The 13,127-nt window shown below is 37.7% G+C and overlaps 1 protein-coding gene across 5 annotated transcripts in view; it reads right to left on the minus strand.

The window, feature by feature from the left end:
* Positions 1 to 13,127, minus strand: part of YEATS2 (YEATS domain containing 2) — a 107,412-nt gene that overhangs the window by 79,218 nt on the left and 15,067 nt on the right. For 4 of the 5 annotated variants that reach the window (XM_073896450.1, XM_073896466.1, XM_073896459.1 and 1 more), the window contains 4 exons: positions 9,095 to 9,212; positions 4,626 to 4,723; positions 3,878 to 3,970; positions 111 to 356 (listed from right to left, as the gene is read on the minus strand). In XM_073896450.1, coding sequence (XP_073752551.1) covers positions 111 to 356; positions 3,878 to 3,970; positions 4,626 to 4,723; positions 9,095 to 9,194 — 537 coding nt within the window. In that variant the 5' untranslated portion in view covers positions 9,195 to 9,212. Of the gene's footprint in view, positions 1 to 110; positions 357 to 3,877; positions 3,971 to 4,625; positions 4,724 to 9,094; positions 9,213 to 13,127 lie in introns of those variants that run through there. The other variant, XM_073896481.1, reaches the window with a different exon arrangement.

Consider the following 13,127-nt stretch of genomic DNA (forward strand, 5'->3'; position numbering starts at 1 on the left):
TAATGTATTTCCTAGGGTTCCTAGGAAGGTGAAATGGAATAACATGTACATGTACATACTTAATAAATACGAGTTCCCTTCTCCTCTCCCTCCCACCCATCAAACTATACCCTTCCAGTATTTCGGCTTGGTCTCTGTTCCATGTTGTTTGAGAGTCTTTCTTCTATATCCATATTGCTGTTATTGTCTTTGTCAGATAAGAAATCATTATGTTGAGATAAAGAATCACTTTCTGAATGATTGGCTGATGGTGTCTCTGATCTCTGATTGGCAGGAGAGGATGACCTAGATGGTGACTCCAAAAATTTCTTGATAGCAGGATGATTAAAAACCATTGTATCACATGTCTTTGATCCCTGCAAAAATGAAAGCAAACAAAACAAACTTTTAATCAAATGCAGCGGAAGTGGTAAAATTTTAATTTTTCCAAAACCCTTATCTATTTACGGGTCATGCTTAAAATCCTTCAAAACCTGCCCACACCCATAAAATGAAGTCCAAACTCCTTAATGTGGTCTGAGCCAACAAAAGCTAGAAAGTGATAATTATGTGAAGGTCCTAACACTAAAAAGCTAAAGGTGCAAGTTCTCTGAAACTAAATGAAAAATAGAGGTAAATACATAGTAACATATTGAAAGTAAGTTTGACTTTAAAAAAAAATAAGCCTCACACTGCTTTAACATAAACACATCAACTGCTCTAAATAAAATGTTCCTGTAAAATATATAAATATTTTTAAAAATGTATATGTAAAATGGCTCCCACGAAGGAGTAAAATGTTGTATAGAATGCTTTAAAATGATTCATACTTACATATAAAGTTTGTCATCAGTCCAGTACTGAAACCTGGAGTATTTCTGTGTTATCTTGTTACTTGGATACAAAATACAGTGTATTCTGTTATGATGGGATACATCTACAGTTCCTAGGAAGCCCAGCTTTTAAAAAGTGTGCAGTTAACATAATTCAGCAAGAAGAAAGGAGCCAGAAGCTAGCATTTCAAAGCAACAAAATTACTGAATCTCAATAATAAAGGGTATTTTTTAAGCTGTGATGTATTTTGTTACAGCAAACTAAAACCAATTAAATGGCAGACCATAATAGACAAAAATACACCTAAATATCCTTGAATAAATTCTAATCAGAATATAACAGGGAAAAAAAAATCAGTGCACTTCTAGACTACCAAATAACACAGTTCAGAACTGCTAACAGTTAAAAAAAGGGGCTGCTGCCTGGGTGGCACACTTGGTTAAGCATCCAACTCTTCATTTCAGCTCAGGTCATGATCTCAGGGTCATGAGATCAAGCCCCATGTTGGGCTCCCCACTCAGCAGGTAGTCTGCTGGAGTTTCTCTCTCCCTCTGCTCCCCATCCCTACCGTGCCCTCACTCACACACTCTAATAATAAATAAATTTTAAAAACAACAAAACATGAAACAGACAACCAGCTCTTCAAAGAGTAGCTGCAAGTCCTATGTCACGCAGATGCTAGCTTGTAATGTCCATCTTATTGGATCCAATAGCAAGCCATGTAACAGATGACAGTAAAATCTGCCCTGGGTTGAAGAGTGTCTCCCAAAAATTCATGTCCAGGGCGCCTGGGTGGCTCAGTTGGTTAAGCGACTGCCTTCGGCTCAGGTCATGATCCTGGAGTCCCAGGATCGAGTCCCGCATCGGGCTCCCTGCTCAGCAGGGAGTCTGCTTCTCCCTCTGACCCTCTTCCCTCTCGTGCTCTCTCTCTCTCTCTATCTCATTCTCTCTCTCAAATAAATAAATAAAATCTTTAAAAAAAAAAAAAAAATTCATGTCCACCCCAAACCTTTGCAGATGTAATCAAGTTGATACTGTCATACTGGATTAGGGCTTACCTAATTAAAGGGAAATGTGGAGAGAGAGAACTGTGAAGACACACAAGAGGGAAAACATCCATGTGAAGATAGGGGCAGAAACTGGAGTGATGTAGCCACAAGCCAAGGAATGCCAAGGTTTGCCAGCAACTGCCAGAAGATAGGAGAAGGTGAGGAAGGATTCTTTCCTAGAGCCTTCAGAGAGAACATGGTCCAGCAACACCTTGATTTTGGACTGTTAGCCTCCAGAATCAGGAGATAATAAATTCCTCTTGTTTTAAGCCACGAAGCTAGTGGTAATTTGTTATGGTAGCTCTAAAAAATAGTTCAGACTCTAGTATGTATTAGGGAAACTCCTGCAGTAGAAGAAACAACTATCTACCATCTAAGATTAAATTCAAATAATGCTCCAGATTTCTCTAAGACAACATCGGGAGTATGACCAACGCCAGGTACCCTCAAGCAACACAGGATGACATGAAAGCCAAAACATGGTATGTCTTATCTGTAAAAACCATGGGGGACAATGCAAACCAGTATGGCATCACATCTTTCCCAGGCCTGCCACCACTCTACTGAGCCAGTACTATCCAAGAGAATTATCTAATTCTATTTGAGAAAACTTAAGAAAAAGAAATTTTACAATGAAAAATGAACAAAAGTTATAGGAAATTATCAAAATGTCAAACAAGAAGAAACACTTCTGTTTCAGTTCAATCCTATCCCCATTCCCTTATAAATGGAGCAATCCAGCGGCAATCACATTGCCTAAGTGATAAAACTTAATATTCCTAACAGCAGGACAACCTGATTACTAGGATTCCTGATGTCATACAATATGAGGTATATAGCATCACCTATGAAGTTATTATTGCCAAAAACCTCTAACTTTAATCAAATCTTTAGACCCAACTACCAGTTTGCAGAAAAATAGAAGGAATGAAGGAATAACCTAAGGGAAAAAAAAAAAACCCAAAATGTAGGATATTCTATAAAGATAAATGGCCTAATCTCTTTAAATAAGTCAATATTATGGGGGGGAAAGGTGAACTCTTTTAGATAAAATGAGTCTAGAAGAAACCAAATAACCAAATGTAGCCCACTGACCTTGATTAGATCCTACATCAAAAAAACAGCTTTAAAAGATATTCTGGGGATAACTGGGAAAATCTGAATATGGACTGGTCATCAAATAATATCAGGAAGTCACAGAAGAATAACCTTTAGGAAATACATGATTTAAGTACTTAAGGGTGAGGTGTCATGATGCCTAGAACTTATTTTCAAATGTTTTACAGAAAAGTAAGACAGATAAAGCAAAGGTGACAAAACGTTAAGATGGTGAATCTAAGTCATGCACAAACAGGTGCTTATTTCATCTCTTCGGTGGATCTGAAAATTTTTCATAGAAAGTGAAGGAAAAAAATCAGGGCTTCCTGAATTGGATATATCTACTGAAACTATAAATTGCTCTTCAGTAGGAAAATCAATCTATCTATAACTTGCTCCCCAAAGCTGATCACAATCAAATGAAGAATAAAGCAAGTTAGAATAGGGTCTCACTCAACTTTGTATCTAACAAAGCCTAGGGACAGTGCTAAATATCAGTTGGAAAAGGATTTAATATAAAGGAAAAAATGTTGGGGTGCCTGGTGGCTAAGTCGGTTAAGTTATGACTCTCGATTTCAGCTCAGGTCATGATCTCAGAGTCATGAGATTGAGCCCTGTGTGGGGCTCCGTGCTGGGCATGGAGCCTGCTTGATATGCTCTCTCTCCCTGTTCCTCTCCCCCTCCCCCACCCCATGCGCATGCTCTCTCTAAATAAACTAAAAATAAATAAAGGGAAAAATGATACTTAGGATTATTGACAGTTTATGTATTTTCCCAGGAAGGTAGGCTAGGTTTCTTGAATTCCAAAGGTCACTATAAGAAATGTTTCAAAGGCAGGAATTTCACATCAACACTAATTTCCCCTTCACACAACAAATATGGATAGCCAAAAATGACTGTATAGGAGGAAGACTTACCTCAGAAACTTTCAGAAGTCCTGCAGAAGCATAGTAGTTTGCAACAATGCAGGCACGAAGTTTATCCATCATCCTTCTTGCCTCAATCAGTCGCTAAAAACAAATGTCAACTTGTTACTTTAAAAAATAGAAATGACAGTAGAGATACACTATAAAAAATTCATAAAATAAGAAATACAAATGACCAAAACTTCAATTTTCTAATAATCAAAGAAAGGCAAATAAAAATGATGATCTCCACCTGTCAAATTGCAAAACACTTTTTAAAAGTGTGACAAAAGCCAATGTTTATAAGAGTATATAGACATGTTAATATGTATATTTATATATATGTATGCATATCCATTGAGAAAAGTCAAGATACTGGGCACGAGCAAAAAGGAATTATTTTTTTGGGATGGAATTTCAAGTAATTTTCCTCATTATGTTTTTCTTAAATTTCACGTATAGGGGAAAAAAAAAGACATATGCCTTTTTTCCAAAATGAGAACACTCTTTTTAAAAGAACAGCAAAGGGGGAGAGGACGTCTGCATGGCTCTGTCAGTTAAGCATCCAACTCTTGATTTCGGCTCAGGTCACGATATCAGGGTCCTGGGACTGAGCCCTGCATGTGCATCAGGCTCCCCACTCAGTGGGGAGTCTGCTTCTCCCTCTCCCTCTCCCCACTACTGGGGAAAAAACCATGATTCTATCTCAATAGATTTTTTTTGCAACAGCTTTGTTTTTTTTAATTTATCACCATTATACCTGGTCAATGACTTCAATTTCATGTTCCTTATTCTTCATTTCAAGTGCAAATTGTTCCTTGATAATAGTCTCAATCTTCTGCACAGCAGCATCTCGAGCTGCACAATGAACATAAAATAATTCAAGGTCTAATTACTCAGTGACTGTCATGATTTAAGTCAGTATGCAATAGAAGAAACCCAGGAAACAGTAACTCCTACGTGGAGAAACCTAGTGGCTGTCACTTTAACCAATGATGAAAAGTTAACATCACTAATATGGGGGCAAACTGACTTCATGTGTTTTCTGATATAATGCACTCAGAAGTCTACATCACTCTAAGGCATTCTGGCCAAAAATGCTAAATCTAATTACAGGGAACATCAAATAAACCCAAACTGAAGGACATTCTACAAAATAACTGGCTTACATGATTCAAACATTAAAGTCAAGAAAGGTAGAAAGGTTGAGGAGATTAAAGAGATATGACAACAAGGGGCACGTGCGTGGCTCAGATGGTTAAGCGTCTGCCTTCGGCTCAGGTCATGATCCCACGGTCCTGGGATCGAGTACCACATTGGGCTCCCTGCTCCTTGGGAGCCTGTTTCTCCCTCTGCCCCTCTCTCTCTCTCTCTCTCTCTGTGTCTTTCATGAATAAATAAATAAATAAAATCTTAAAAAAAATAAATAAAGAGATATGACAACAAAATGCACTGTGTGATCCTGGACTGGAGCCTAGATAGGGGAAGTAGTTATAAAATACGATACTGCGAAACTGGTAACTGAATACTGACCGGACGTTACTTAATGTAATGGATGAATGTTAAAATTTCTTGCTTCTGATAATAATACTGTGATTACATAAGAGAATCTCCTTAAGAAATACACTTGTATTTGCAGGTGTCCAATTTATTTTCCAATGATTTAAAAAGAATGATCTGCATATATACCTGCATGCATACGTGCATGTATTTGAGCGTGTGTGTGTGTGTGTGTGTGTGTGTGTCTGGGGGTGGGGAGAAAGACTTATAAATCAAATGAGGCAAAATATAAACAACTGGCAAATTAATCTGGATAAAAGACATACAAGTATTCCTTGCAATTTTCCTGCTTGGAATTATACCAAAATAAAATTACTGAACAAGAAAAAAAAATCCATTAAGATTCTGAGAGAAATATTTGGTGACCTGTGAAAAAACCACAGCCCTGAGGACAAAGGAAATAAAGAGATAGATAGAGGGGAAGCAGTCTGTGACATAAGAGCAGTTCATAAGAAGGCAGGAAGCTTCCTTCCCTAGAGAAGGATCTAGCAAGCAATTCAGCAGTTCCTGATCACAACTACCTAAAACAATGAGTAAAGAAAAGAATTCAAAAGTAAAGAAAATGCTTCTGGGACACCTGGGTGGCTTAGTCCGTTAGGCATCCAACTGTTGATTTCGGCTCTAGTCACGATCTCAGTGTCAGGAGATCAAGCCGGACAGCAGGCTCTGCCCTGGGTGTGGAGCCTGCTTGGGATTCTCTCTCTCTCTGCCCCTCCCCACCCTCTCTCTGCAAAAAAAAAAAAAAAAAAAAAAAGCTTCTACTCTTTTTTTAAAGATTCTATTTATTATTTATTTGAGAGAGAGATAGAGAGAGCATGAGCAAGGGAGGAGAGGGAGAAGCAGGCTCCCCACCAAGCAGGGAACCTGACACGGGGCTCAATCCCAGGACCCTGGGCTCACGACCCGAGTCGAAGGCAGACACTTAACCAACTGAGCCACCCAGGCACCCCTGAAAGCCTCTACTCTTGAAAGTAATATTATACTATATGATAACTGGAATTTAAGTAAAAACTCAAGGGGGGGGGGCACCTGGGTGGCACAGTCAGGTAAGCGTCTGACTCTTGGTTTCAGCTCAGATCATGATCTTAGGGTCGTGACAGCCTGGTGTCACAGTGTCTGCTTGAGATTCTCCCCTCTCCTTCTGCTTCTCCCCCAGGCATGCTCTCTCTCCCTATCAAATAAATAAATCTTTTTAAAAAAAAAAAGCTTGGGGTGCCTGCGTGGCTCAGATGGTTGAGCGTCTGCCTTCGGCTCAGGTCATGATCCCAGGGTCCTGGGATCGAGTCCCGCATCGGGCTCCCTGCTCCTTGGGAGCCTGCTTCTCCCTCTGCTTCTCTCTCTCTCTCTCTCTCTCTGTCTCTCATGAATAAATAAAAATAAAATCTTTAAATAAAAAATAAAAAATAAAAAAATAATAAAAATAAAAAAAGCTTGAAATTTTAAAAAAAGGAAAAAAATGCCTCTAGAAGTGATAGAATTCAGATGATGAGTACTCAAAGTAATATGCAACTCAAAATTTAAAATATCAGATACAAGGGGAAAAAAGAGCCAAATAACTGCTTCAAAACCCTGGAATTTTGGGGCATCTGGCTGGCTGAGTTAGTAGAGCATGTGACTCTTGATCTTGGGGTTGTAAGTTCAAGCCCCACATGGGGTGTGGAGATTACTTAAAAATAAAATCTTTAAAAAAGAAAAAAGAAAAACCTGGGAATTCTGCAAAATGAGCCTGTGTTTGTAATATGAAAAAAATGGTGTTCACTCATGCTTTGGAGTATATGAAAAACTGCAGAGAAAATATGGACCCTTTGATGACCCATGTCATTCTCTCCCTGTAAAACATGCCATTAAATTGGCAACTTCAAACCAATAATGGTGTTAAGTGAGCATTCTTGTGGATATGTCTGCATGGAGGGAAATGACTGGTTTTTGTCATTATGAAAGAGTATTTTCTATTATTACTACACACACACACACACACACACACACACACACACCCCTCCTTGTCTGTAGAAACCAGCAGATACTCTTAAGGGAGAGGCTGAAGTCAGAGACGGTGATCACTGAAGGCGGTTTTATCTAAGCTCCTTAGAGGGAAACTCTTCTAAATTATGTCTTTCATGGAATAAACAAAAACAAAAACAATAAACAAAATATAAGCAAAAGGAAGCATCCTACCAAATCTACTTTGAGCAAAATCTGAAAAATAAAAATATGGTTTGGGATTAGGCACAGTATGGTCACCAAGAGGAAAAATAGCAAATTATCCCTCAGTAGGAAAAACTGTCCCTGCTTAGGCAGAGTATCTGGGAACTTACACTAGATTCAAACTGAAATTATTATGTTTACTAAAACAATCAGTTTTCCCTCTTATTTTTATTAAAAAAGTTATGCCATCTGAGGCATTTGAGTAATGGATATGTGTCACATTTATTTGGCTTATTATTCAAAGGAAATTATTTCCTTATAAATAAAATTACAACTGAATGAGGGGAAAGGTTGCAGTGAAATGTTTTCATTATTTGGAATTCAATTTGATAACTTTTGGTCCACAAAGACTTTCGGGGGATACATATGATTTGACCGCATAGAGACATGAATTTCCTTTCACCACTTCAAGTCTAGGGGCACAAATCTTTGTGAAGCTACAACACTTTATGACTTGGATGCCTTCTTCACCCAGCCGTAAGTGCAAGCTTACATAGATTTATTATTTAAATAAACAGTAGTGAATTTCAACAATAATTTGTTTTAAAAACTCAAATTTAGCACTTTTTCCTGAGATAGTTTAAAATATTCTGGGTAGTGGGACACCTGGGTGGCTCAGTTGTTAAGTGTCTGCCTTCAGCTCAGGTCATGATCCCAGGGTCCTGGGATCGAGCCCCGCATCAGGCTCCCTGCTCGGCAGGAAGTCTGCTTCTCCCTCTCCCACTCCCCCTGCTTATGTTCCCTCTCTCGCTGTCTCTCTGTCAAATAAATAAATAAAAGCTTTTTAAAAAATAAATAAATAAATAAATAAATAATAAATAAATAAAAATATTCTGGGTAGCTACAGACACATAGTTGATGATTTGCTCTTCAACTAATTACATGATCTTGGGCAAGTAATTTAATGCCTCTGAGCCTAAACTACTAGCAGCTAAGTGCAGGGGTTAAACTAGATGACTATTTTCCAAATTTAAATCATTAGTATACCACCTTTAAGTTACTTACACCACATCTGAGAACCATATGAAACATCCAATTAACATAATATTTTAAAATAATTTTAGCCTTATCCTAAGCAACAGTAGTCACAAAACTACAAGTTGAATGAGACCATATCTTTCTAATAGACATTAATATGCCACTATTACAATAAAAAACCTTAATCCATGTACCACCCATTATCATCTACCCACACTGCATATTATAAGACTTTATGATTATGCGTAACATACAATGATAACTAAACCTTACAGCCAGTCTCATTATTGACACTTCCACTGTCTACGTGATTGTCTTCTGGCCTTTTTCGACACACATGGTGTATTGCTATTAACAGAGCACTTAACTAATCCCTCTTCAAATTATACAAAACAGCGGAAATGCATTTTGTTTTAGTTACTATAAATCTTATAAGGAAGCATATCTCAATAAAGAAATAATTTCCTAAAGCAGGTGAAGTTTTACCTGAATTCTCAATTGCTTTATGACGCTTATTTGGAAGGGCCACAGATACATCCTCATAATCAGGGTCGGTTTCTTTGATTGTTCGCTTGATTCCAGACATGATGACATTTGTTCTTCACTGTGAAGTAATAACAAATAAACGAACACTGCTCGATGCTAGTACTTATAAATATATGTGTACACATAAACGAGAATATTACATAATACCGAACTCTTAAGTCTCTGTATAAACATGTACATGTTCCTGTTAAAGTAAAAAGCATAACTAACTTCAAAAGTTTAGTAAAAACAGGGGCGCCTGGGTGGCTCAGTTGGTTAAGCGTCCCAACTCTTGATTCCGACTCAGGTCATTATCTCAGGGTCGTGAGACTGAGCCAGGTGTCGGGCTCCCCACTCATCAGGCAGTCTGCTTGAGATTCTCTCTCCTTCTCCATCACTCACCCCCCACCCGCTGCATGCACACACTAATAAATAAACAAAAAAAAGTTTACTAAAAACAAAAACAAAACTATCATCATCTGTCAGAAAGTGTAGGTTTCCCTTTCAAGAAAAAATCCTTTAACAAGGCAGCACATCACTCAGACTTTTCAAAAGGAGCCAGGCTTTCACAGAAGGGCACTTAGAAGGAAAGGAAAGAAACCAGACTTTAATGAAAACATGGTAAAGCCCAAATAGCATCCTGGAATTCACAATGCATCCAGCATATTACAAAAAATGAGCAATACATATAGTTAAGCTCTTAATAAATAATTTATCATACAAATCCTCTTTCTGGTACTTACACAGTACCTGATAAATAACAGGTACTCAATAAATATTATTGTTACTGATCACTTATCATTACTCATAATAAATCCAAATCACAGACATATTAAGCAAGTTTGCAATATAGTAAACAAGTCCTTATATACAGGTCTTTGAATAAAACAATCTCATAAATCTTCTAGATCAGTACTGTCCCAATATATTAGCGACACTCATATGTGGCTATTTAGTTAATTAAATTTTTTAAAAATTAAAAATAAAAAAATAAAGCTAATTCAAAATTCAGTTCCTTTCTTCCACATTTCGATTTTTCTTTTTTTAATTTTATTTATTTATTTTTGACAGAGAGAGAGAGAGAACACGAGCGGGGGGAGGGCAGAGGGAGAAGCAGACTCCCCACCAAGCAGAAAGCCCAATGTAGGACCTGATCCCAGCACCCTGGGATCATGACCTAAGCCAAAGGCAGAAGCTTAACCGACTGAGCCACCCAGGTGTTCCACATTTCAATTTTTCAATGTCAGAAATAGCCACATTTCAAATGCTCAACAGCCATCAGTGGCTAGTAGCTATTATATTGGATAGTGCAGATATAGAACATTTATATCATTGCAAAAGGTTCTACTGGACACTGTTCATCTTCCAAACTGTGTTTCATTGAGCACTTATTAATATTTCATGAATTAGTTTAGGAAATGCTGCCCAAACCAGAACTGTCCAAAAGACATATAATGTGAGCCATGTATGGAATTTAAAATTCTCTAGCAGCCACATTAAAAAAAAGACAAAAAGGAGCACCTGGCTGGCTAAGTCAGTAGAGCAGGCAACTTTTGATCTCAAGATCATTGAGACTGAACTCCACACTGGGCATAGAGATACTTTGGGGAAAAAAAAAGGGAAAAAAGAAATGGGTGAAATTAATTTTAATAATATTTTTACTTAACCAATGTACCCAAAATATTATCATTCCAACAATGTAATCAATATGAACAAATGAGCAATATAATATTTTACATTCTTATCTCTGTGCTAAGTCTTTAAAATTCAGTGTGTATTTTACACTTAGAGCACATCTCAATTTGGACCAGCCACACTTCAAAGGCTCAGTAACCACCTGTGGCTAGTGACTCCCTTACTGGGCAGCAAGGGCCTACCGACAACAGTATACAGATAAGCCAGGCTCAGGGTAGTTACATGAGTTGTCCCTTAGAGCATTAATCTATGACACAGAAAATACAAGAAGAGCTCCCTGATTTCCAAACCTCTGTTCTACCACTAATGGTTATTTACCTAACCAAAGGCAAAAATATACAATATGTATTTACTGAGGTAATTAAAAGTTTTAAAATAAAATTAGTTAAAAAAGAAATAACATTAAAAGTTTCTTGGCTCAGTCCAGTTTTATCACCCATCCCAGAGATAGGCTCACATGATTCAGCTGGGAAAGCGACCCATTATGTAATGACAGATATTTAAATCCTAGATCTAAGAGATAATTTTTTCCTGTTACTGCTACCTTGTGTAGTAAGCTCAAAAATGTTCTAAAAACTCCAGCATTTATAAACATCCAGAATCAAGCCATTTAATGTTTCTTCACCATCATTACATACCTGCTATAATTTAGAATATAAATGAGTCTTTACTTTTGTAGAAGGCCTGAATCCAACTGTTATTTTCTGTTCCTAAAGCTTATAAAAAGTTAAGAGTAATAGGACACCTGGCTGGCTCAGTTGGTAGAGCATGCAACTCTTGATCTCAGGTCGTGAGTTCAAGTCCTACGTTGGGTGTAGAGCTTACTAAAAATGAGGTAAAAAATAAAATAAAAAAAATTTTTTAAAGTGAGATTAAGGTCTTGCCTTCTCTATTTGGTCTGCAACTAGTTTAGACAACGTGAAAAAATCTTGGGCCATTAAAGAATACATTCTTAAAAAAAAAATCAACAAACCTCATTTTTTCTTCTTTAATGCAGATGGGAAAAAACATACCTCCTATTCTCTGATAAACCTAGAATCAGAGGTAGACACATCCTAGCAGATCTCCAAATCTGTTTCTGTGCCACACCATTTCCTCGGTGACCCCTGTCTCCTACAGCTTGCCAGAGTCTTATGGAATTATCTGTAAAGATGAGTGAGTCCAGCATCACCTTCACTCATCTATTCCATGGACCTCATCATCTGAATATTCTCCTCCTACCTCCCTAGAGTAGCTCCTCTCCAGGAAGGCTGGGATCTTTGAAGAAAAGAGTATTTTATTTCACCCTCATTTAAGGGATAAAGCAAAACTCTCCTTTGCTCTTTTTGCTCTAAAACTAGGGAAACAGAGAGGAAAAAAAGAAGAATTTGGTTGTAGAGGAGTTGGGGTAGGTAAGGAAGAAACCAATGAGTTAACTTGTGCTGCCAAGGTCATTCGTAATTCATGTAGCCCTTGTAATAAAGCTTTTCCTGTCATCTTTGGGCACAGATTTGAGCTTCTGATAAACACGTTTAGGAAGATTTAGATCTATACTGTGACTTTTTAATAACTCAAGTCTGCTTCTGTCTAGCAAGAACAATACTAAAGTATACACATGCCACATTCAAGTATACGCCAGCTAAGGCTACGAACAACTGCTAGGGCATGCTCTCATCATGATGTAACGAATAAGGGAATGGAATGTGTAACAAATGACATGTGGTGATGTTAAGTTCAGATTCTTGTCTGACTTTGAGATTATGGAAAGGAAATATGAACAGTTGCTAGATATTGTCAGATTCAACTTTGAAACAAAATGTCCTATTAATCCTCTAGGTTTTGAATCAGATGAAACAAAAGAATACAGAGATGGTCAATGCGAACTGCTTAAAAAAAAAAAGTCTGTTACTCTTTTTTTTTAAAGATTTATTTATTAATTTGAGAGAGCGAGAATGAGAGAGAAAGAGAGAGAGAGTACATGAGAGGGGGGAGGGTTAGAGGGAGAAGCAGGCTCCTCGCTGAGCAGGGAGCCCGATGCGGGACTTGATCCCAGGACTCCAGGATCATGACCTGAGCCGAAGGCAGTCGCTTAACCAACTGAGCCACCCAGGCGCCCTGTTACTGTTTATAATTAGTCTGTGAGAAAGGATTTTCTCCATACCATGGGACCAAATCCATATTCAAAAACATATGTAATGCCCATTCCTCTAATCTAAAATATTTATGTCATTTAAACAGACTCACTATAAAAAATAAATGGCTTGGGGCACCTGGCTGGCTCAGTCAGTGGAGTGTATAACTCTTGATCTTGGGGTTGTGA

This window comes from Callorhinus ursinus, unplaced genomic scaffold, assembly GCF_003265705.2.
Source record: "Callorhinus ursinus isolate GAN/ISIS: 27379988/994484 unplaced genomic scaffold, GSC_fseal_2.0 scaffold1, whole genome shotgun sequence".
NCBI classification, from domain to species: domain Eukaryota; kingdom Metazoa; phylum Chordata; class Mammalia; order Carnivora; family Otariidae; genus Callorhinus; species Callorhinus ursinus.